Source organism: Penaeus chinensis, chromosome 4 (assembly GCF_019202785.1).
Source record: "Penaeus chinensis breed Huanghai No. 1 chromosome 4, ASM1920278v2, whole genome shotgun sequence".
In the NCBI taxonomy this organism is placed as follows: domain Eukaryota; kingdom Metazoa; phylum Arthropoda; class Malacostraca; order Decapoda; family Penaeidae; genus Penaeus; species Penaeus chinensis.
In genome coordinates this window covers 3,387,977-3,414,174 of record NC_061822.1, presented here as the reverse complement: position 1 = coordinate 3,414,174, position 26,198 = coordinate 3,387,977, and the positions used below count along the sequence as shown (strand labels likewise).

Genomic DNA, 26,198 nt, shown 5'->3' with positions numbered 1-26,198 from the left:
GAGATGCTATGTGTGCATGGTCCTCATGTGCACATATGTATGAGTGTGTATGTGAATGTGTGTTTGTGTGTGTGTGTTTACATGTGTGTGCAAAGAGAGAGAGCATAAATTATCAAAAACAATTATAAGTGTCAAAGTTCAAATAGTATATATGCTATTCAGTACTTAATGGCCATACTATGGTACTCCCGAAATGAGAGAGCATAGGAAGAGAGAGAACAAGAGAGCAAAAGATCCACTCAGGTGATGTTCCAACATGTCACCTTATAAACTTTTTCACATTATGTTTGAACATCTCAGTCTAATATACTTTTTCCACAACATGCATATTTCCTTTGTTTCTGTGCATGCATGTACTTTCTCAGCAATTATTAGTATTGTATCAGTAAATACTAAATTTTCTATGAAAGGCTCTTCATGTTTTTATCTTATGCTTGCACTGAAATGGCATAGTACCAATATCTTGATCTGAAGACTTGCAAACTCAATTCACTATTTAGTCATAACTAAGCAGGTTCTACATGATATTTCAAATAACTCACTATACCATCAGACAGATTAATGATAAAATACCAACAAATATTTTCATCTAAAAATATATCAACATGTAGCAAAGAAACTTGTTTAAAAGATGATATGTGTAGCAGATTAGTCTATTAAGTAGATGGGTTCTAAGTTTTCTTTAAAAAAGGGGTACACACCCTGTCGTTGTTCCCTGCAAAACAAACACTCACACTCACACTCACACACTTACACACTCACTCACTCACTCACTCACTCACTCACTCACTCACTCAATCACTCACTCACTCACACACTCACACACACACTCACACACACACTCACACACTCACACACACTCACACACACACTCACACACACTCACACACACACACACTCACACACTCACACACTCACACACTTACTCACTCACTCACTCATATCAATTCTACTTCGTAATTCAAAAGGTAACATTAAAAGACACATTTTTTCTCTGTTTGATCTCGGCAATCCAAAAGACGGTGGAATGTGAACTATGAGGAAAAAAACAAAGGATAAAACTATCTGGATTCTAAAGAAAGGTAAAAAAAGTTTACTTCCATCACACTGATTTTTTTCTCCAGTAACCTTTATAGGACTTTTCTTTATCAAATTTCCCTCACTTTTTAAAATATAATATACTTGTTAAAACTGCACTACATAGCATCTTATAAAAATCATGGTTCAAATAAACTAATTAAAACAAAAAAAAATTACAACTAGATTCCACCAAGAACACTCTTCTCATAAAAAAAAAAATAATGAATGAAAAAATCCATTTTCCATCTTTTACCTGAAATGCAGTGGAATGTCCCTTTAAGAATATGCATACAAAAAGAATCAAAGTCACCACCTCCTAGAAATAAAGATAAGAGAAGCAGAAAGATGGAGATAAAAAGAAGAATTAGAACATAGAGGTGAAGGTATTTTCATAAGGCAATGCAAAATATTAGCTCCTCTTGGTTCACACACTAAAAAGCACTAAAATGCTCACAACTATGCAAGTCCAGGTACTTTATCGTCATTTGTATACTTCTGAATGGAGTAGATAATAGGGAACTGGCTTTAACATGAAGCTTTTACAGACCCAGCAAAGTCACAAATGACTCTACATCTTCTAAAGTCATCAAGCTTAAGAAAACTCTCAGGTTCACACCAAATCAAGGCATTAAACCTGCAGTCAATGATTTTGGGTGAACAATATCTGTAAACACAGGCTAACCATTATCTATTAGTCCACAGAAAACTGAGCAAGATTCAAAAACTCACCTCTTGCACATTAAACCATGTCTGTCATTTCTGTAACACAGTCAACGCAATTTTTCCTTCTTCGTTTTCTTGATTTTACTTACAATTTCCAATGACCAACCATTCCCATTACTTAATCTCACTCTTTTATTTGTTTATTTGTTTCCCAAAACTTTCCTTCTCCCCCATTCCCCACTAATTAGCCATAGTCCAGTTGGTGTCACACATATCTATCGAGGTGCTGCTGGAAGTTTGTGAGGTAGATCACTAGCTCATCTACAGTGGGTCTCTCCCGTGGTGCCGTCGTCCAGCAGAAGGTCATGGCCTTGAATCTGTTTATTAAAGTTTACCGGTCAGTTAGTACAGCATAAAAATTATACACATTTAAAACTTCAACCATAAGTCCACTCTTTTCTAAAAAATTTAATAAAATGAGAAACTTGCACTGTGCACTAGGACTAACAGAAAACATTACATTTCATACTTTAAATCACTAACCAAGAAAAAGAAGTTTAGTCTAGTTCTGCTCAACCTTTATTAAATTCACTTGTTTTTTTTACAACTGAAAGCCTGAACTAGATCTCACTCTTCTAACAGTTCATTTAATTCATACTGCTTCATTATGCTGCAGGAGGAACTTGGTTACAACTTTGGCATTGTATCATTAGTGCAAGTTATAGAGCTACAACATGCCCACAACTGTGCCATAGGTCCCAATCTTTACAAACCTAACCAATCCTACTACTTACTTAACCTACCATCCTTTACATTTCCTTTCCTTGCTTTTCCATGACATGTTAAACTGTACCTCCCTCAAACAGATTTGCCACAGTGTTAACCAGACTATAATGCACAGCTACAAAATATACCACAGCAACACATATCATATTTATTCTGTATAAACTTGCCTTGCAATAAAACTGTGTAGGGCAACAGAGAAACTGATTTCAAGAACATTAATAATCCCCTTTGCTTCCTTCAAACCAACCAGTCAATATTTACTCCATGAATGAAGGTAAAGTCAAATTCTATTTTAGCTTCTGAATTTCAAAATCAAGTATTCTCTAGCACAGCTATAAGGGATGGTGAAAAGACAGTCCACCTCTTTCACACAATGAGTGACTACAAAACTGTTAACACATACCAACATTACTGACAAAAACTGAATAATATTCAGAACAAGACAGTTCACTATTAACCCCTCAATGACAATATCAGAAATCTCTCAGTGTCACTGACTTCTGGCAACCATCCTGCTGTTTGGACCGGGAATTCGCCACATGTCGCAACACCTATAGCCATACCCGGCACGATGAGTCGGTTTGCTAAGTCAGCTATAGGCATGGCCTGGCAGATAAAGGCTAACAGCACTCCTCAATTAAAAATCCAAAACAACACGTAAAACATGCTCAATACTTACAGCTCATCAGGGCAGTTTATAGGCTGTGCAAGGCGAACCCCTTGGCGAAGAACAGCAGACATTTCAAAGGGATCTATTTCTGCATAAGGCTGCTGGCCAAGAGTCATCACTTCCCACAGCAGAACACCCCATGACCACTGTGGGTAAAAATTTGAAGTTATAATATGCAACCATACATTAAAAACTATGGAGTGAGAGACTGAAATGCTGTAACTACAAAAACTCTGTACCCTCTAGACCATAACATTAAAATAAGCTTGGCTGAATTTAACATGAACACCAACATATCTTTATTGAAAATAATACCAACCACATCTGCTGCTGGAGTGAAGACCTTATGTGTAAGGCTTTCCAAAGCAAGCCACTTGATAGGTCTGTTTTCGTTGTCTCCTAAACAGTGATAGTCACTTGGAAAGAGATCTCTGGCGAGCGCACAGTCTGTGAGCTTCACATGGAGCCCTTCATCAACACTGTAAAAGAAAAGAAAATTATAATTACAGAAAAATTTACTCTTAAACAGTTGGCTACAATGACATTGACTTGGTTGCCCAATCTAGGCAATACTCGATGTTGCCATGTGCCAGCCCATCAGCTTGGAGGGAGGTCCAGGGAAAGTCACATTTATTATTTATGAATTCTGAGATCTTTCATACATTTTTAAGTGCTCCTGTTTCATTGAAAAAGTTGGAGTCTCATATTCTATCTTTGTATTCAAAAAGTATTTTTTTTTTTAAATCATATATCTGTGTTTATCCACCTATAGGCATGCAGTTCTTGGAACGGACCAAAATTATTGGTAAAAACAATATCCTAAATACCAAAATACCAAAAAAGCAACCATTACCTAAATATAAACCTTTTTAGAAATATAGTTTTATCTACTTACACACAGTTGCGAGTAGCTACATCCTTGTGCAACAACAGCCGCGAATGCAAGAATGACAGAGCTTGTAGAACTTGAACACCCACACCCACAACTTCCCTTGTGACCAATGTATGACAGCCTTGAAGAAATCTGAAAGAATATAGAAAGACATATACAACAAACTTCTTTTTAAAAATAAGTTTTATAAAATCAGATAAGTTAATCTAAAATTCCAATCTTATTATCAAAACACACACACACACACACACACGCACACACGCACGCACGCACGCACGCACGCACGCACGCACGTGCACACACACACACACACGTATATGTATACGTATATGTATACGTATATGTATACGTATATGTATACGTATATGTATACATATATGTATACGTATATGTATACATATATGTATATGTGTGTGTGTATATATACACATAGATATATGCATTTATATATATCAAAATATATATACATATATATATATGTATATATATATATATATATATATATATATATATATATATATACATGTGTGTGTGTATATATATATATATATATATATATATATATATATATATATATATATATATATATATATATATATTTATATATATATATGTATATATATATGTATATATATATGTATATATATATGTGTATATATATATATATATATATATATATATATATATATATATATATATATATATATATATATATATAGGTACCTAGCTCTCTCAGCTTGGCACCTATGTATACCAACCTAGCACCTAACCGTCTCAGCCAGACGACTAACCCTACCCACCAGGCAACTAATTCTCTCAAGAGGTACTTAATCCTCTCATCCAGGCACCTAAGACTCTCAAGTCACGACGTATCTCAAAACGGAGGTATATACAAATGATGAAATATTTAACCCTTACTCTGCAATGTTTTCAATTTATAGAATAACGGATATGCCTTTGCATATTATTGGTAGAAGAGAAAAAATGGGAAAATCTACTCTCACATGATATGACAGATGCAGAAGCACTTGGAGTATTGAAAAACAAACAATGATAATAAAAATATTTGAATGTTTCTCATATAGTTCAGTTGACTGTACCCCAAAAAATAATTTTAGTGCATCATTTTCCTTTTTTCTGCCATAAAATAGCAGAATAATGAACTTCCATAGTGGGTAGGGGGATGTAAACCTAACATATCACTACTTGACACCAGGAATTCAACTGGTATAACTGTAACCTTCATTTCATTACTTAATTCCTTGATTTTTTTTATTATTATTTTTTAACCCAATGCTGAATTGGGAAAATGAATAAAAAATGGGGAAAATGCTGTGCAAATTTTCTATATTTTTGTGACATTTTTCTACACATAGATGGCTTTGCTAGTGCTTAGCCACACAGGAGTCAATTAGTAGAACTTGTGACCTTACGTGATTTGAATTGGTGGGAAAAACGTATCTTTTACTAGTGCTATGAATATCGATGGTGTTATTTTTATTATAACCATTATAATTACTATAATGTTATAAACATTAGGAACAGCAAAATAAGATAACATAAAATATTTTTGTAAATCAAAGAAAAGGGTAAACAGTTGAGACAGGCAGTACTCGTAAATGGCTCATTGGTGACTTAGTACAAGTGTAGCCATCTATGTTTTAAAACAATAAAACAAGTACTCACAGTGGGCATAGCACATACGTACATGTCATGCCCGTCGGTATTGGGTTAAGTACTATTATCATTACTGTTATTGTTACTGTTATTATTACTATGGCTGATTCTATGATTCCTATAATATTCTTAAGACTATTACTAGTAATATTTTTTCTTAATTATTTATATTAATCAATGAAAGGGATAAACAGGTGAGAATGAGTAGGACTGGTAACTGACTCCTTGGTGACTGAGCAATTCTGGAGCCATCTACGTATAAAAGAAATTAATAAGCATCGATAGGCATCAATGATTCTCATCTTTAACCCATTATTCACAAGCAAAATTTAGTACAAACATTTACAAGCAGCTATGAATAATCAATTTACCTTTTGAGATTTCCTTGCGAAGACCTTGGGAAGATAATGCAGGGTGGAGCTTCTGGGGGGGTGACTACTGCTCCCAGAACCCCCAGAAGCTGGTCATGGCTTAGGCCTGCTAACATCACCCCTTCACTCAGCAACACTGATCGCTGTACCTCACTAGATCCATCTGTTTCAAGTAAAAATTTTAACATTATATTCTTGATACTCAAAAGAGGTAATTTGTAATTATTTTGGAAGACAAACTAGTTTCTTGTCCCATAATAAAATCTGTACCCTTGTTTAATCATCCATTATGCATGGTAATATTTCAGAAGACTATTAAAAAAATAGAAGGGCCCATTAGCATTCTTTTCAGAGTTCACAGACAAAAAAGGAAAAAAAACATAACCGCTGTACTGGAGAATATTATTTTAAATGGTCAGTTATAAGCTTCAGCAATGAGATAAAGCTGTAATGCATAAAAAGCTCTATCAATGGAACCAGAAAATATTTTCTGTGACTGAAAGGACCTGGGTGAATTTTCTAACATGAAGAAATGAAAAAATATGATTTTTTGATACTTCTGTCCTTTTTTCCCCAGAACTAAAACAAAAATGATTTTTGAATGGCTGTGTCTTGACAAAGCCATCTAAGGGGGAAAAATGGAGCTATGTCAGTCACTTTTTGCGGAAGCCAAGAACATAGTGCTATTCAACATAGCTTTGATACATGAACTGCATGAGACTAAGCACATATTTTTCAGTGAAAAAATGTAAGGGTAATAACTGTACTTTTATACTTATCTAGGTAATATAAAATCTTGCAATACCAATTCCACATACTGGTCAGATTCTTATAATAACAATTTTTTTTCTTTAATACATTTATTCATACATTTCCTTTATTTTTATTTTATGAAACATGCCTCCTGTCTTCAGCTGCAAGGGACATGGGATATAGCAGATAAGCCCATATGCACGCAAGAACATACGCCTACATACCTACATACCCACATACCTGGGATCCCCTGGGACAAGTATGTGCATTCACTGCTCCTGATCACTCCCTAACCATGCATCTACCAGACATTACAAAATGCATTCATCTAATCCTACACAATGTCAATAATTGAATTTTTTTTACATTACTGGTCTTTCTTTCTTCTATTTCCATGAAGCAAAGTCTATTTTACTTTAGGCAAAATATTCTGTAGTTCAAAAACAGTTCAAAATAAAGCAAAAACAACCTTTTTAGGGAAAGAAAAAAAAAATGAAAAGGAACTTACCAATGACTGTTTTTACAGTAACACTGAGGGGTTGCTTCTGGTCAGGGGGTTGGTAGACTGCATGGTACACCCGGCCAAAGGTGCCTTCCTGCTCCACCTCCAAGAGCTTGAGCGTTTCCTTGCTGACACTGAGACCTGTTAACTTGGCCGATATATCACCTGAATGAAACAGAGAAGGGTCTTAAGCCCAGTTCCACTCAGCCCTGTTTCCAGAGCCTGGCTGCTTCGGTTCCCATTTAGGTTCCATTACATGACACTCAACTCATCAAGGGCTGGCAAAGCTAGGCTGGCTTCATTTTTCATTGTGCTACAACTGCATAACAATATCAGACTACTAAGATAATTATAGACTATATATATCACACAAAAAAACTATATATCCCATACAAAAAAAAAAAAAAAAAAAAAAAAAAAAAAAAAAAAAAAAAAAAAAAAATTATATGAGATGAGGGCACTCTTGCTCTTGCTCACCTAGTTCTCTTGACAATGTGCCTAGGCCTCAGCAAAATAGCTATAATCCCATAACTGAGTCAAATCCATGAATCAAGGCTTGTTAAACTCTGATTTTACTAAAGTCTACCAAGATGATGATGCAATCCTAATGAAAAATCTAACTAACCCTTTAACAGTGGAGTTTGGTCCACCTTTTATTTTCTGCTATATAAACAGCTCAAGCCTTTGGGAGGCATGCAATGGAGGAATTAAAGATACAAAGACCCCTTAACAACACTCTCTCAACTACCTCCTATCCCCTTACTCAGCCTGGGATCCGTGTACTGTGGCTCAGGACTTCCTGTGGTAGTGGTTGTGGTAGCTGTTGTATTTGTTGGTTGTGGAGATCTCCGTAGCTCACTGAGAGAGGACTGGGAGGTCTTGCCTGCGCCTCCACTGTCTCCGCTAACTTGATTGTTAGGGACATTTCCACCACCTGCTGTACTTCTGCCAATGGTTCTTTGCTCAGAAGCACCTGTGCCACGTCGTCTGCAATGAAAGTAAGTATATTTAGCCACAATCCAGTTTTATGGTAGTTACCAAATATGATATAGGTACAAAGAGAAAATTATCTATTCCATAAATGATAACCTTAATCACATATATTACAAAGATATTTCAATCAAATATTTTGAACATTAACCACATTGTTTGGAAAGAACCGACACAAAATAAAGATCTTATAACATATTTCTCCCTCACCTGCCAGTGTTTGGCCGTGCTTTATTGTTCTTTATATGATTAAATATGGCGAGGAAGGCCACAACCAGAAGGAAGACTCCCAGACAACTAATGGTGATGTAGACCACAGTAGTGGAGTGTCGTGCTTCCAGAATCTCCACTGATATCCCACCAACTTCTCCTTCGCGTTCTGCTATTCCACCAACTTTTCCTTTACATGGTAGATAATTGTAATTCCTTTTAATGCAAAGTTCAAACCTTAATTTACATATATTCAGAAAAATATATAATTTACCTTTTCTCATTGGAAACATGTCACTGCTTCTGATATTCGGAGCCTACATAAGAACAATATTCCTAAGGAATCCCTAGAGTACAAGCCCACAGTCCACCTTACCCCTTAGCCACTAACAACATCAAATTTCCCTTTTTCAACTGGGGATAAATCTGGTCTTTAATTTTTTAAGAGCTCTATTTTATTTACTAGAAAAGTATGACAACTGGTTTATCAAATAGTTACTGATCATAGCAGTAATAGGAGTTAGAAAAATTACCTCTTGCTTATGAGTGAAAATGGGTAAGATTTACAAAACTACATATCAACAATGCTCATATATTGCATTATAACACATAATCACTGTAGTTTATAGAGCACTAAGTCATTCAATTATACATAAAAAATACAAAAAAAAAAAAAAATGTCACAAAACCACTGTGTGAAAGAAAAGAGGTTCTTATACAATGCAGCACTTGTAGTAGTAGTATAGTAACAAGGTTTAATAGTCACGATGGCTTGGAGAGGCATAGAGGCTACTGGTAGGAAGGGAAGTCAACCAAATACTAAAGAGAAGGCACAGAGCTGGGAAAACAGCTTGCTTGCCTGGGACTGCTCAATAAAGGCTGCTCTGATTTTAGGAGTTAATACGCTTCTGATCTCACTCACATTTTACTCAAATAAAATAAAACTTAATATTTGTGCAACATTTAGGTTTGTCTACTGAATATGAAAACTCAGAATAAGATTTTATATACTTGGTGATGTACAAGGTACAACTGTCCATTTATAACTGTTCAACCCAGAAACATGCCCAACAAATTACTACATCGAAGGGAAATAAAATTCCATCAAGCTAAAGAAAACGTGAAGTTCAAATTATATTTGGAGATCTACTAACCTCTCAAACATATTTTCTTTCTTCGAATGTTGAGCGTCGTTGTATTTACCAATGATGTACTCATTGGCACTTTTAAGGTTATTGTCACATCCACCTAAAAAAAGATATTTAAATTCATGCATCAGATTAAATTTTCATTATGATAATGAGTTATTTCATCTCTAATTCTACTTATTTTAGCAATGATGATTTTAACCACACTTATGAGATGATGATTTAAAAGGTTATCATCAAGACTCATTCTAACTTTTATTATCCACTTTAAACTTTAGTGATTATTCATTACTTTTACTTTTAAAAAACATGACATTTAATAAAACATCTATTTATAACTAACACTACCTATAAATTAAATCATTTATTAATACATAGCTATCCAAAACCACTTTTAAATCTATTATTAAAAAGAACCTTATTAATACCTTAGACACCCTAACAAACACATAAATTCAAGCTGCACCTCCTTACAACAGAGTGCATATAAGAGAATAGCTGCAGTTTACCTGAGTGGTTAGTTTGCCGGTGCAAATCAACCTTATTGTCCAGGATGAGGGATATGTTGGCACTATACTCTGATCACTGATGTTGTACACAGGGGGTGCCAGAGCTTCACGATTACCAACTTGAACTGACATATTATATGGCATCTAAGAAAAGAAAGAGTAAATAGTGGAGCAGCTGCATATCTCTGGTAATCATGACACTTATGAACTAGATTCAATAACCCTTGGCAAATATGCTATCCATAAAAAGAAGAATTACAACACAATTTCTTATAATAGAAAAAAAAAGGTCTTGCAGATTTTCTTAATTTTTGGATATTATATGTTCTGCATCTCATGAGAACAAATTTGTGTGGGTGCCCAATGGGGTCATTCAGAGTAATGTTTTATGTAATTTTACACTTTTGTCATGTATATTAAGATCTGTTGTGATTTCATTGTTATCAAGGATATCACCTTCATTTATATTTTTAGATACAGCACCATTTCTCATATATGTGTCCTCTAAACGTATGTATATGATGCACATGTTGAAAATTAATCTTATTTGCCACATTATATGAAAAAAAAATTAAAAATTTACATTTCTAAAAAAAAAATAATTCATTATAAATCATTGGGAGGATTCTACATCACAAGACCCTATTACCTTCCTGTGATCCATATCAATATATAATGTTAAAATGCAAGTCCTTTTCCATCCAGTAAGTACATAAAAGTTAAATTCTCTGACTAGGCAAAAGCCCTATCACACTTTTTCTGTACTTTTTCTGTTAATTTTGGAATTTCTTCTTAAATTTGAGGCTTTCTGTGTATACCACATGCATATGGAACACCTCCCAGATGAAGACGCTAGCGACCATTTCCGCCTGACTAATTTCCATCATGATCTTGTACTACAGAGGATCTATAGAACTAGAATGTTTTTTATTAGTAAATTAGATTGAACATAAGTTAATATTCTAGAATATTTCTATATACAATAGAGATAACCATATTTCTATAAAATTACATGATATGAAAGAGAAGGCTCATGTGATTCCCAGGAAGTTACTCGAGTGGCCCCATGTTTGCTGCCTTAGTTGTGTGATAGGGTCAGCCCATTTGCATAAGGAAAGTTCATATGAAAATGTAAACACTGACAGAAAAAGTTCCAGTGTGATGAGGCTTTAATGATTTGGCAGTTCAGATTTACTCTTGTTAGACTGCCTAATTATTTTCTGCAGGACATATTTATGTCTGAAACTGAGTATAACATATTTTCACCCCCCTAACTGTACCCCACCATAAACCTCCTTAACCCATTCGCGACGGGCATGTCACGTATCCGTGCCATACCCACTGTGAGTTTACTTGTTTAATTGTTTTAATTGAGTACTGCCTGTGTCGGCTGTTTACCCTTTTTTTTAATTTACGAAAATATTTTACGTTATCTTATTTTGCTGTTACTATTGTTTATAACATTATAATAATTATAATGTTTATAATAAAAATAACACCATCGATATTCATAGCACTAGTAAAAAATACATTTTCCTGCCAATTCAAGGAAAGGTGAAATCAGGTAAGGCAGAGCCATCTACGTATAGAGACATTTCACAAATATATAAAAATGAGCACAGCATTTTCCCCATTTCTTATTAATTTTCCCCGGCGGCAATGGGTAAACTGATTCTCATATTTCTTACTTGTAGCATGGTTTCTCCTTTCTTTGACTTTACAACCCATATAATATCTTAGGTAATTTTCACCTCACACAAAAAAAATATATAACACATAAAAAACATATAAAGAGAAGGAATTCTTTCTCTCTCACACAATATACATACATATACATATATATATATATATATATATATATACACCTAAAATCCTAACTGTACACCAAATACTAATCAAATCAAGGCTTTCAACCTATCAAAAAGAATGTGATCTTACCGTCATTCCTCCCAAGGCCTGCCAATGGAAGGTCAGGAGGTCGACATGCGGCGGCACAACCACTACGTAGCCCAGGGCATATTTATTTACTGTTCCATTCTGGACATACCACAGCTGGGAACTCACACCTGCAAAAAGTTTATGCTTGGTTATCTTCTGTTACATTTATCCTTTAAAGCAATACCATGCAACATCCAGTATACGTGTAAATGTATTTGTAATATATCTTCTTTATTCCATATTATACATCTTTTATGATGTATTCTTTTAAAATAAGACTGCCTGAATATATTTTATAAAAAAAAAAAAACTTATTCTGGGAATATTGCCACACAAAATTCTTATCTGGCCATTAGCCAAATCACACTCACTCACACTCATGCTCACACTCCCTTTTCTCTGTTTTAGATAATCTCCCTCACTTCCTTTCCTTTTTCCACTTACATGCCAAGAGTTTACTGTATAAAAAGCATTAAAATTTATGATGGCAAGAGCTTGTATAGTTCTTCAAGAGAGCTTCTGCGAGGTCATTCTGTGACAGTTAGTGTGGGCAACCATCTTTTTCTAGAGGGGCATGTAAACTCCTATACCTGGTCTGGGAGGCTTGGACTTTGTGGATCATGAGTATACATCTCATTCAAAATAGAACATGGAAATTCTTGGGAGAAACCACGCCATATTTGAAAGCCCTGCTACAATTATGAAGGAAAGGTCTGTGAAAAATCAAATATGCTGCAGCCAAATTTTAAGACAGTGGGAAAATGTGTTCCTTATGCTGAAGTACAATAATAAGATAATACACCAGGAGGAAAGGGGGCAGCAACCCCATCTCTAAAAGGAGTTACAAGGGGCAGAACCCCTTGTATATCATGTGTTTAATCTGCAAGATATCTCTGGGACTTCCATTTTTGTTGGCTGCCCTTGATCAATATCCTAATAAAAATTATAGTACACATCCTAGGCAATTCATTACCACCAATTTTATAATATCAACAATATGGTCATTATTGAGGCCAGGTTCAACTAGCCAGACTTAGTCCTGGTCTCAAAGCCTCCTCTGACTCACATATAGCTTATCATTATCAACTTGTGAAGTAATACTTTATATGCAGTGTCTTCAGTTTTTAATGTAGCCTACTGCTCAACCTATTCTATCTGGCTGTGTGAAACTAAAACTACCCTTGAGCAGCTCAACTTCCTGTTCTGATTCCATTATAACTGCATAATCATACTTGACAATTTCTAAGATGACCACAGACTATAGATGATCAACTTTTTATTCTATTCTGTTCTATTCTATTCCTTCTTTCTTTCTTTTGTTTTTTCTCCTTCTTTCTTTCACACCAAATTAGTCTACCCAAATTTAACATTCACTCATTCTTGTTACTCGTGCCTTAAATTTTGCTTAGGTTAGATTAGAGCCTTCTTTTCCAACAATTATGGCTTATTCACACTTCTCATGCCACAGGAACTGACTAGGAAGTAAACATTTATCAAGTCACTAGATGCATTCCCCTTGTCTTGGTTATTTTCATGTAAATTTGAACTCATATTGGGTATCTATATCACAGTACAACCCACCATAAGATATTTAAAGCTGTCTAGGATATTATATTCCAACATACTGTGTACCAGACGAAAAAATACCTTATACAATAAAACACTTTTATTACATCACAGCAACCTGTCTCGCGTCTGATCACAAGACAGGTTTTGGGTGTCATGACACAAACCCTAATTGCCACTGGAAAAGATGACATAGATATAGTTGTTAAGTTAAGTTAGCCCTTTGGCCACAGATATCACGCAATGGCTGTAGTGGATGGAGTCACTATGACTTAAGCTCACTGAACAGAGATCGTCTTTTTCCAATAGTAGTGACTTCATTTGTTCGGTATTACTATTAGATACAGACATTGAAGTTCCAGACAAGCTGGATGCAAACAGGGGACACTGCCGATGCAGATTTTAGTTGTTCGGTCAAGTTAGTTATAGTTAGGTTAGGTCTGGTTAGTTCACTGTGGATTAATCTGGATGCAGAGTACATTATCAAGTAGTATTTAATATTTTTTTGTTGGAAACCAGTACGTTTAAAATCTCAAAAAATTGGTTTCTAACAAGAATAACCAACTTCTTCCATAACACTTCAAAGTCTATTAGGCTAAATTTCTAGATTAGTTCCAACTATTTATAACCAATCAACTTTGGTATCGAAGTACGCCTATTAAAACCTACTGAACAAGTACAGTCCTAACAGTGAGCAGAATTAATAAAGAAGAATGCCTGAAAACTCCCATTCTTTGAGCAATGACTCGAGACAACATATGTGGCAAGGACTGTTCACCTCGCATGCCTCTGCCTCTGATGAGTCATGACAGCACTCGCAAAGCACATAACTCAGACCTATTCTGGCTCTATTGTGCTAATGAAATGAATTGTAAATGTTGCACTCCAGGCAGGGAGCTGGGGTGGCACTCTCATAAGGAGGGTTGTAGCAGGCACAGCCCCACAGTGTCAAATGTACAATAACAATGCACAACCCAACCTCGCCAACAACTAATACAGACCTTAATGAATCTATCAATTACAAATGTGATGAATGTTTAGATGCAGATCTAATCAAGAAGCTTATCCCTACATGAAAGTGCAGACAGCAATGTCAATTTCTGGGTGGACACGAAGAGAATTTTACTAGTTCCCCAGAGAGCGAGCCGAGCATAGACCAAAGTGGCAATAATCCCAATCTTAAGTTAGGTTCTACATTAAGATATGGAAGGAGAAAATCGGAATCGGTGAAAAATACCAAACAATACACCTAAGCGGGTATTAAATGACCTACCAAGGAGTTTCTTGACGTCGTCAGAGTCGACGTAAAGGTTGAGCGAAGATGAACACTGATCAACCACCGCCATCACCACCAGCACAAAACACAACCTCATTTTACACAAACATGGGTTACATCTACACTCCGGATGTCACTATCACAGGAAGGGACGCTCATAGGAGAGTATGGATGCCTCTATCACAACAAAGTTCTAAAGGCAACAGGAACGCCTTGTCTTTCGCCAGACGCCATCATTATTTACATCCATTGTTCGATTCGCTTGTCAAGTTTGGCACCAGATTCCGATTTTTCAATCTTATTTACATAATTACATATCTTCAAGCTTTATCTTACAATTCATACGAAGGAACGCTTAAAAAAGAATATGAATGTCTCTTACACAACAATGTTTTAAAGACAATGGAAACGCCTTGTCTTTCGGCAGACGCTATTATTATTTACATCCATTGTTCGATGCGCTAACTAAAATAATCATCATGCTAAGAATTTTTATAACTGTGGATACAAATTAGATTTTTTCGGGTATTTGATGTAATTCCATTACTTTTTCTGCTGCTCAAAAAATAACGAAGCCGAAGTCAATGACATGTTCGAACCTAATGTTGTAAACAATCAAGAATTTGTCGTTTTCTGTTTTCTGTCGACCTCCGTTTTCTTTCCCGTAAATATCACAGCCCAGACTATTTTCTTTTAACTCTGAATTTTATTCTACCTGTACATTCGGACCGTAATACTGAATGAGCGCGCTTACTTTCTATATCATTTTTTTTTTCTGTTATCCATTTCCTATTTCGTGAAGGAACTTTGTAAGATAGGTATAGTCATAAATCACAGAGGATTAACCAAATGATGTTAACGAATATGTTGAAAATAAAGTGCTGGTTGGATATCAAAGCAAAAACAATAATGTTGTTGGAAGATTTGCCCAAACAAAATTTATTATTTTTTTTGCTATGGATCACATACATCCATTTAAGTGTTCAATAAGAAACAGAGCGAAAGAAAATATCGAAATAAGTATTTGTAAAATATGAAAAAAAATAATAATATATGATTAGAAAAAGCTATTATATAAAAATAACGACAATGAACTTCCAATTTCACGAAACAGACATGAAAATATTGATTTTTTTTTTAGACATTTAACCAATACTTCACCAGTGCAAGAGTGATCAGTGATCAACATGCAGATACAGTTATTTATAATGATTTAACAAGGCTATGAACATCAATATCTCTTATGGGAATGTGTGAGGCCTTAGAGCTTGGGGTGATACAGGTCCCAAGGAGAAAAAAAAAAAATCTCAAAGAAAAAAGAAAAAACACAATAGCAGAAAAAATACAGAATTGCATATATCTGGATCAGCTAATTAGAGGCTGTTCATGTCTATTATACGTAGTCAAGGAATAGACCTCAGGAGGAGAGAGAGAGAGAGAGAGAGAGAGAGAGAGAGAGAGAGAGAGAGAGAGAGAGAGAGAGAGAGAGAGAGAGAGAGAGAGAGAGAGAGAGAGAGAGAGAGAGAAAGGAAGAGAGAGAGAGAGAGAGAGAGAGAGAGAGAGAGAGAGATAGAGAGAGAGAGAGAGAGAGAGAGAGAGAGAGAGAGAGAGAGAGAGAGAGAGAGAGAGAGAGAGAGAGAGAGAGAGAGAGAGACTTTTAAGGCTGTACATAAACTCTTACTTTTCTCATTATCATTATCATTATCATGATCATCATACTGCCTTAATAAGATGTGGATTTGATGTACACATGATTATCAGCCCCGCGTACTGTATACTAAGGTGAAATGTGGTTCCCTGGGGTAAATGAGTTTGGCGGTTCAGTCGCATAAAACAGGGATGATGCATGTGTGCTTGTGAGGGCTATGTTTTATCACGTGTCATGTTGAAATCCGTCATGAAACTGTGTTGCTCATCAGTCTCATGTATCTTTATCAATATTATTGTTGTCATTATCATCATTCTATTTATTTTCCTTCACAGACGAAAATAGAAAAATCATATTAATCTAACTATAGTATTTCAAGAGTTTCTGTTCTTTTATATTCTGTATGCTTTACTATAGAGCCTATTCAAGTAGTCTCTATTTGGGGCCAAAGGAAAAACGGATCAGTTTTATTGGGAGGATTACAGATTTGTCTACCGTATAAACATTCCAATTAGGGTATTGGATAATGCAACCAGTATACAATGCCATTAATCCATGGCAGATAATTGCAGTAAGAGTGCTGAAGAAAACATACTGAGGGGGCGAAACTCTTCCTCTCCCCCCTCCCGATTATGTTAAAATTAAAGTTCTGCTTAACAGTACATCAAATACAAATGCAACATCGAAATCTTCAGTAGGCTTACTGACGGTCATAGACATTTCTGTACAAATGCAACATCGAAATCTTCAGTAGGCTTACTGACGGTCATAGACATTTCTGTGTTCTTAATGTTTTGTACATATATATATTTATATGTGTATTTATTATAATTGTTTTAAAAAGTAGTAGCATCATATCCTAGCGATAAGTATTAAGTGTCGACTCAAGATTCTTCAAAGCCTCTCACTGCAAATGACTATACGAATAAGTTTCAAAAATCCCCCCCCCCCCTGAGATTTTTTTGCAGCATACCAAGGTGTGAAGGCGTTATGTATTTATTTGATTTTTCACCTGCGGCTACATCTTCATTTACATCTCCCTGACAGGTCAGCCCACCCTCATGCAATTTCTCTAAAACCTTGTCCTTCATGGTCAGTCATTGGTAAGATTGTTGGGCCAGCATTATTTAGGACTGGCTGAAGAAGAGCATGTTTTCGTCAAGAAGGCGAGAAGAGGTTTAAACAAAGCTAGGGAGATAGATGATACTCTTTTCCAAGAATAAAGGAACAAAAAATCTGGATGGGTAAAGAACGGAACAAATAGACGCAGGAATTACTGAACACCTTTTAGATACGACCCAGAAGCACACTGCATATGTGTGCATAATACGAGTGTTATTATTATCATTACTATCATTATGATTATGTGAATGGTAATGATAATAATGATAATAATAATAAGAAGAATAATGATGATAATAATGATGATAATTATTATTATTATCATCATTATCGTTATTATTATTATCATTTTTGTTGTTATTGTTATTATCATTAGCATTAGCATGATAATAGAGATGATAATAATAATAATAACGATAATAATAATAATAATAATAATAATAATAATAATAATGATAATAATAATAATAATGATTTATATTATTATTATCGTTATAATAATAAAAATAATAATGATAATAATAATAATAATGATAATAATGATAATAATGATAATAATAATAGTAATGATAATAATATCAATAATAATAACAATAATGATGATAATAATAATAATAATAATAATAATAATAATAATAATAATAATAATAATAATAATAATAATAATAATAATAACAACAACAATAATGATAATAACAAGGCAACAACAATAATAATAACAACAACAATAATAATAACAAAACAATAACAATAACTAACAATAATAACAAAGGATAATGACAATGCCATGTAAAAACACCGACATACAAAAAGGAACAAAAGAAAAAATGAATTACAATGAAATCGCTTGAACATTTTTGAAAACCGACGTTTGTTTACATGAGGAGGGGATCACGTGCGAGGCAACCGAGTCAGAATTTCAAGTATTTTCTCTTAAAAAAGAAAATACAAAATAAAAAAATAAGTCTGGAAGGTGGCACAGGAGCAGGAAAGGATAGCCAGGAGAGGAATTGATAAAAAAGGTAATTGGGAAAAGGGAAGAAGTGAGTGTTTTAATGTGGCTGACTAAGCAATGGTAGGTTTTTAAGATGGTGTAAAACGCGAAGAAGTTGAATCGTCTGTGGATATTTTCAAATGAATTGCTTTCTTTGAGTTTAGGAATATGTTTGTTGTTTTAATCGAATTTTTAAAATTATATTGTGATCATTGAGATGAGGTTTAAGCTCTTAGAACAGTTTACTGACTCAGTCATTTTAGCAAGAGAGTGTTTGTTTTGTGATACGTGGTGCAGTTATTAGCCTGAGAGGCAGTGTTTTCAAGGCATTAAAGGTAATTAATGACTTATATTCTGTTAGTAGAATGTCTGCATCACCTACAGTTACCTTGATGACCTTTACCACTCAGGCTTCCAGAATTGCTTGACAGTTTACGATTTTAATCATGTTATCGTCATCACTGTTGATGGTTTCCACCAGATTTTTTTATATATTTCATCAACCTAGTGGTTTATTCGCAGATTTTTAAAGATTGGGTTATCACGCGAACTCTGAAATCCAAACCTAACCTCTCTTACATTCTATTTATCCCCTAGAAAGCCCCTCTATATTAGCACTTCCTACCAAATTATAGAGAATGGACTCAAAAAAGATCAACATTAAAAACTCTAGCTGCGTGAGGGTGTTGTGTGTCACCCTCAGTGACATTAACCATTTCCATGGACAGTCTACATCATGAGCAATCTGTTGCGACTAGAATCATTAGTGTGTGTATCCTGCAGGCCTTTAATGAAAAAGTGCTGCTATGTTGTTTTGCATTTGATATTTACTTTTGTAAATTGTTAAGATAGTATTGACAGAACGTTTGTTCTTTTTTTTCTTCTTGGATAACAATCTTGTTAATTGTTTGTAGTAATTCTTATAGTGTTTAATTTGTGAGAATGTAACATTAGAAACTTTTGATCAAGGTCATTTTGTGTTTGGTATTTTCCTTTACTTTTTAGCAATTGCTGTGTAGTCAGGTGCTTGAACATACATCAGAGGTGTCATTTCATTGCAGGTAGTTGACTATCATCTTGCTGAAGAAGTTGTTGCAGGAAAAATGTCAAACTCTGATGTAGCAGAAAGTGATGGCAGGAGTTCTGAAGAGAGCAAGGAAGAGCAATGCACAAGCAATGTGGATGAACACTGCTCTAATACCGCATCTCAAGTAAAGAAGACAAAAAAATCACAGATGACAGATCTCAGGAAGTATAGCACTGAACAAATTAAGGTCATGAAACCTTCCAAGAATATTGATAATTCCTTTAAGAACATGAAAATAAGTGATGCAAGTTTTCTCAATGACTTAGATGGTCGCAGTGCTTGCTCGGTGTGTGGAAAGTCTAGGAAATATTTTTGTTACACGTGTCACATTCCACTGGCCAATATAGCAGACAAGATTCCCAAACTCAGGGTAAGTTTGCTTTATTTTAGGCTATGATTGTAAGTTCTTGTTTGTGAAAAGTGGCTTGGAGTGTCAGAAACAGCAAGAGAAGTTACATTTCTTGAGCATGTACTTACAGCTGCCATGCAAAGTGGATGTGATTAAGCACCCAAGGGAGATTGACGGGAAGAGCACAGCGGTTCATGCAGCGGTCATTGCTCCAGAGGATGTGCAAATCTACACTTACCCAGACATCCCAGACTACTCTGAAGAAGGGAATGTATGTATTTTTCAAAAATATGTATGTGATGTTTTTAGGTTTTATATATAAAATTTTACTTGGTACCTGAATTGGTTGGTTTCTAGATAGAAGAGGTTTACAGAAGTAGGTTATCAATAAGAATCTCTTCCAAACTGTATCTAAAGCTCAGATGTATTGAAAATAATTATTTATAAAACAATGTAGTCCTTTCAGTAGTTGATTGGAGAAACTTTAGGTCTTTCTCCTATCTCACAAAATCAAAATCAGTTCCTTCACACTCATAGAAAATTTGAATAGCAAATACTTCAAACTTGAAAACCACAGTAGTCTTTTTTATATTTCTATTACTACCACAGGTTCTCCTCATATTCCCTGATAAAGAAGCTATCCACCTAGAGGACCTATGGACACGCCTCGAGAAGCAGACCCACAGACAGTCGCAAGAACCCAATGTCAAGCGAACCAAACCTCAGCTCCCTTTTACCAGAGCCTTGTTCATTGACTGCACTTGGAATCAAACAAGGAAGATCTACAATGATGAGAGAGTGCAAGGTTATTTTATCTTTTTAAAATAGTATTAGTGTTGGGGATGTTATACTTTTGTAGTCTTTAACTGTAGATTTGGGATGCAATTTGATCACAATTAAAGAAAGATTTGCATAGTTTATCTATGAAAATATTTTTTCTTTTTGCTAATTTTATTTGGTTTACAGGATTACAGTGTGTTGAACTCACATCAAGGGACACACTATTCTGGAGATACCAAAGAGGAAAGCCTAAAACATACTTGGCAACGATTGAAGCTATCTATTACTTCATTATTGATGTTCACACAAATGTACTTAAGCAAGAGTATCACCATGAGTATGATGATTTGCTGTTTTTCTTCAAATACATGTTTGAAAAAATTCATTCAATATATGATAAAGATACTTTGAGAGCATATAAGGATGTGTAAACTAGGTGTTTTAAGTTTGTATGATGTGTATATTTGTTGGTGTGTGTGTGTGTGTGTGTGTTACAATATGTATCTTCTTGCTTACAAGTTTAGATGAAGGTATAAATACATGTATAGTTATTTAAGACTGATATTGAATATCAATGGTATATATTCATGTTACTATTTTGTAGAAAACAATAACAGACAGTAGACATGTATAAATTGCCTGTTCAAAATAATAAAGAATAAAAGAAAGGTACAGTGTTTTGGTGTGGTTATATATATTTATATATAATATGTAGAGAAATACCCTAATTTTCTTCCTTTCCAATTTAATATTGTACTCATTTAACCTAAGGGGACCTATTGCTAGGTATGTGTGATCCTGCACACGGATAATACATTAATTTGTGTTCTTTTTGTGCTATTGCTCTTTGTTTTATCTCTCAGGGTGGGTGGGGTGTTTGGTGGAAAATTGTCTCTTATGGAAGCTGGAAAATTTAATATTAGGAAGATATGAAACATAAAAACTACTCTTCTTTGCCACCAAATGTTGTCGTCCAACTTTGGAATTTCCTTTTTAGTCTCCAAGTCTCTCTTATTAAAAAAAGAAAGAAACAAAGAAACAAAGAAACAAAAACAAAAGAGATACCAGTTTTGGTTGCATTTCAATAGTCTTTTCACAAAAGAAAAGTTTTGAATTGAATCAGCAGTGCCAGAGTTATTCTCCCTTTGCTTTAAAGTATACTAAGATATTAAGAAAAGCAATTTGAAATCCAGGCAATTTTCTTTATTTTGCTATTAATTTTTAGTCTACAATGCTATTGCTATACATGAAAAGAAAGCCCAAAATGTGTACAATACAATGAAACTTGTTGCACTCTGATCAGGGGTTTGGTTTGTTATATAAAACAAGATACAAAAAGAAACTCCCATATTTTGGGTTCCTCCAATAGCATCACTAAACATGTGTAATAATTTTGTACATAATTGGTATTTTAGGGTCGTTAAAGTAGGGACAAAATAAAATCATATGTTGATGATACATTTTGGAGAATCACTTGGTTCTTTTGATAGTCCTAAAATATGATTGTGTTTTATGGTATATTTTTCATGGTTACAAATTCTAGTGCCATGTCAGTGATTCAGTAATTCTAAATAAAATAAACCAATAATTGGTATAATTCATTATAAAAACATTTTTTTTTAATGAAAATAGTGAAGCAGTTGAGGGGAATGGAATGGCATTTTACATGTTTCCTTATCAATAATTCTAAGCTCTTGTTGATTTTGTAAACATCATAACACATGTCACCAAAAGGTCACATCCAAGCTATATTAGTGTTGTACAAAGGCCCTTAGAACTTATCTTTTACTTATTTTTTTCAATGTTTCACCCAAATCTATTCATATCTGGTATAGAGAGTTAGGTTGGACATACTGTAAAGTAGTGACAGAAAGTAGTAGGAGTTTTTCCAGGCATGCACAAGTATAAACTGCCCTTACCTTCATTTTTCTCTAGGTTTGCTATTCAAATCTCTGCACAGATGGTCCCCTTAACCTTTTATGACTTTGCGGTAGGATGTGGAATTATTTTTCTATTTTTTTATGAAACATGCTCTTTTTGCCCCAGAATACTATGGTTTGGGTTTTAGAAAAGGAGAGGCCTAACACATGCCTCAGATAAGATTTCTTAGCAAGTGAAGCAATTTGTACATTTATATAATCCTGTACTTCATCATGTTGGTCACCTGAAAGAGGAAATATACCACTGACTGATATCCCTCTTATATACATATATATATATACATATATATGTGTGTATATGTACATTATATAAATATATATACGTGTGTGTATTGATATATATATATATATATATATATATATATATATATATATATATATATATGTATACATGTATGTGTGTGTGTGTCTGTCTGTCTGTTTACATTCATATATATATATATATATATATACATATATATATATATATATACATACATAACTAAGGAAAGAACAAGGAAACGCAGAATATTACAAGGCCTTTTCTCTAGGGTATGATTAAATCAGAAGGTAATTTAATCATGAGGATGCAGTATTCTGGAGATGGACAACAAGTCTGAAGTGAAACAGAGGAATTTTACAAGCTGCTTGTGTTAGATGAGGAAAAGATGAGAGTAGAGAAGTCTTAATTGGAAATGAACTCGGACTAAGCGCCAGGTCTAGATGATTGTGCAGTGAAATGTATGAAGAAAAGAGTGTTGCCTCCTTATGATTTGTTGCTAGGAAGGTTCCTGACAACTGGAAAAGTTTTACGTAAAAAGAGTCATTGGTCTGAAGTTAACCCATTCGCCCCGGATTTATGTTCTGTCCCCTGTAGTTTTTGGTGAATTTTGTTACATACAGATGGCTCCACATATGCTCAGCCGGCAAGGAGTCTATCAGTAGGTCCTAGTTACCGATCCTAATTTCCCCATTCTTTGAATTGGTGGGAAAATTAATACCATTGCTATCGATACTGTTATTATTGTTATTAATGTTATGATTATAACATTAGTTTCTAATAACTGGCTATTTGGTGATTAAGAACTCGTAGAGCCATCTGTATGTAAATACAATAAATAAACGTGCATTACAGTGGGCATGGCATGTATTCTTGCCACATGGGGCGAATGGGTTAAATTAGGATTCTAACAGCAGCATGGAAAGTAAGATACGCCCTGGAAGTTGTGTGAAATTTGCGGATTCCGTTGAATGAAGTTAATTGGATGACGCATCCACATCGTGCAGTGTCCGGAATGACGAGAACAAGATTATGTTGGGTTCATCAAAACAAAAAGTAGTTTGCGTTTGTTTTGGGTCAAGGAAGTCGAGATGACCATTGGCCTGACGCTGACTTTAGTATACAGAATCAGGCAGCATAGTCTGGAGTAAGGTAACACAACTGGAATAAAAAGAAAAAAAAATGTAGAAAATAAAATGTCCAATGAGAACGAAGAACTTTTCGTCTTAGAAAAAATGGCCCATGGGCGTCCGACGGTAACGTTTCTTTATAGAGAAATGGTTGCTGACTGTCGGGTGAGACTGATTCAACGGGCCTTCAGGAAGGAACTCATTCGCGAGCTCGTGCAGGATTTCCACGGTCCACGAGGGTGATGTCTGGCAGTTACCGGTGGTGCAGGGTGTTGCGGAAAACTGAACAATACGGGAATATAATAGGCAATGTTATTTCTCGTTACTGTAATTGTGCAGAATGTAAACTACCTAGAGAGATAATATAAAGTCTGCTCAGTGATAGCAGTCTATTATCATCTCGATACAGTATAACAAATGACAAATAAAGACCCCGTAAAATGGCAAAACAGCAAATACATGTCTGCAAAAGATCTAATAGAAATGCAAAGACACGGTAAGGAGTCTTGATTCCGCTTGAGGGCTGTGCCTACAAGTCATACACCCGTGGGAGTTGCCATTGACGGAGGCTTCAATGCCCGGTCTTTGTTGCTTTGGTTAATGTTTACCGATGGTGAGGGAGGTTTATGAATCAAACCCAGGAAATGTATTATTACTTATAGATGGTGTCAGGTTTGGCTGAAAGATCAATCAATTCTTTTTTTTGCAGGTGACAGAATTCCCAACAGAATCGGATTAGTTACATCTAGTGTGTGACTTTAAAATTAAAAGTAGTGAGTAGTGAGTAAAGGAATAAGGTGCAAATGAGGATAGAAGAAAACTGGTAGTGAGGTTAAATGGGGAGGTGGAATGTTGGGATTGTACGTACCAAGGTATGAGGGCCAGCATGAAGTAAGACATAAGGTGGAATAGGCAGGGAAAGATCTTTGAGATAAAAGAGTGGTTTGTAGAATGGTGCTGTACTGATTCATTTGTATGTATGCTATCCTTTGACATAATAACTTTGTAAAAAGAGGTCAGTGGCCCATCCATACCCTAGATAATTAGATGAATGTGTGGACTATAGGTCCTGTCGGGAGGATAACCACCGGGGTGCGGTTAGGGAGCAGGGGTAACTCATCGCACCTTTGAACCGAGAAAACCTGGCAGTGAGGGAGCTTATACCTACGTCTGCCTTGGCTGCACTGGTGGTCACCATCTTCAGCGTGTAATGGACGTATGTCGAAGTAAAAGAGGTCTTCTGTGCGAAAATCCTATACTTGGCTGACCTTGACAGGATACCCGCTTTGTTCTGGGTGACTTCAATGCCTTTAACAGTTTTCCAGGGATGCCGCAAATGCCCTTTGCTTTACCACGTCTTCAGATTGGCACCAGAATCACGACAGCATTCGTAGCTGGCTATGAAATGACTGTCGGTCACCATGACTTAGCTGATACGAGTAGTGCGAGTAGTGAGAATAGCTTATTTCTTAAATTAAGGATTTCTGGTTTCCGGTACCTGGACCAGGTAGATCGACCACATCCTAATTAGCACTCATTGGAAGATCCTCCAGAATTGCAATGTCTATTGGAATTCTAAGTTATGTAATACCAGCAATAGAACCTCAGGTTGTTTCACTTGTGACGGAATGAGGGAGGAGTGTGTTTGGAGATTTACCAGGGCTGTATGGTTTTACATCACTTAATAACCTAAAGAATCCTATTGCACCGCGGGACATCTTCAAACGTGAAATGCTTGAAGCACTTCAAGATTCCATTGGCGACCGCCCAAGAACGAGGTGAACTCCGTCTCACATGAGAAGTAAGAAGCCATGGAGCATGCTGCTTGGCTCGCCTGGATGGTGACTGGGACTTGCAT

The 26,198-nt window shown here is 35.2% G+C and overlaps 2 protein-coding genes across 4 annotated transcripts; one reads left to right on the top strand and one right to left on the bottom strand.

Annotated features, from left to right (window-relative positions):
* Window positions 1-849: 849 nt before the first annotated feature.
* On the bottom strand, window positions 850-15,249 carry LOC125025066 (tyrosine-protein kinase Dnt-like). Its single transcript, XM_047612952.1, has 12 exons — window positions 15,029-15,249; window positions 12,190-12,317; window positions 10,252-10,395; window positions 9,749-9,842; window positions 8,595-8,784; window positions 8,158-8,381; window positions 7,401-7,559; window positions 6,140-6,302; window positions 4,095-4,223; window positions 3,519-3,678; window positions 3,209-3,345; window positions 850-2,120 (listed from the first exon to the last, which is right to left on the bottom strand). The coding sequence occupies exons 1-12, from the start codon at window positions 15,126-15,128 to the stop codon at window positions 2,009-2,011; spliced, it is 1,740 nt and encodes a 579-aa protein (XP_047468908.1). The 5' UTR covers window positions 15,129-15,249; the 3' UTR covers window positions 850-2,008.
* Window positions 15,250-18,676: 3,427 nt separating this feature from the next.
* Window positions 18,677-21,681, top strand: LOC125024945 (tRNA-uridine aminocarboxypropyltransferase 1-like). Of its 3 annotated transcripts, none has more exons than XM_047612739.1 (5): window positions 18,677-18,823; window positions 19,857-20,252; window positions 20,362-20,502; window positions 20,841-21,036; window positions 21,198-21,681. In XM_047612739.1, the coding sequence occupies exons 2-5, from the start codon at window positions 19,899-19,901 to the stop codon at window positions 21,440-21,442; spliced, it is 936 nt and encodes a 311-aa protein (XP_047468695.1). In that variant the 5' UTR covers window positions 18,677-18,823; window positions 19,857-19,898; the 3' UTR covers window positions 21,443-21,681. The 3 variants fall into 3 exon arrangements, with proteins under 3 accessions (XP_047468695.1, XP_047468698.1, XP_047468697.1); XM_047612742.1 differs by lacking the exon at window positions 18,677-18,823 and adding an exon at window positions 18,895-18,917; XM_047612741.1 differs by lacking the exon at window positions 18,677-18,823 and adding an exon at window positions 18,950-19,130.
* Window positions 21,682-26,198: the final 4,517 nt, after the last annotated feature.

Excerpts from the sequence above, each read along its gene's own strand:
- LOC125025066 (XM_047612952.1), bottom strand. The coding sequence starts at position 15,128 with ATGAGGTTGTGTTTTGTGCTGGTGGTGATGGCGGTGGTTGATCAGTGT. Across the intron at positions 12,318-15,028 it reads CGACGTCAAGAAACTCCTTG|GTGTGAGTTCCCAGCTGTGG; the intron begins GTAGGTCATTTA and ends AACTTTTTGCAG. Across the intron at positions 9,843-10,251 it reads CCGGCAAACTAACCACTCAG|GTGGATGTGACAATAACCTT; the intron begins GTAAACTGCAGC and ends ATCTTTTTTTAG.
- LOC125024945 (XM_047612739.1), top strand. The coding sequence starts at position 19,899 with ATGTCAAACTCTGATGTAGCAGAAAGTGATGGCAGGAGTTCTGAAGAG. Across the intron at positions 20,253-20,361 it reads ACAAGATTCCCAAACTCAGG|CTGCCATGCAAAGTGGATGT; the intron begins GTAAGTTTGCTT and ends ATGTACTTACAG. Across the intron at positions 20,503-20,840 it reads ACTACTCTGAAGAAGGGAAT|GTTCTCCTCATATTCCCTGA; the intron begins GTATGTATTTTT and ends TTACTACCACAG.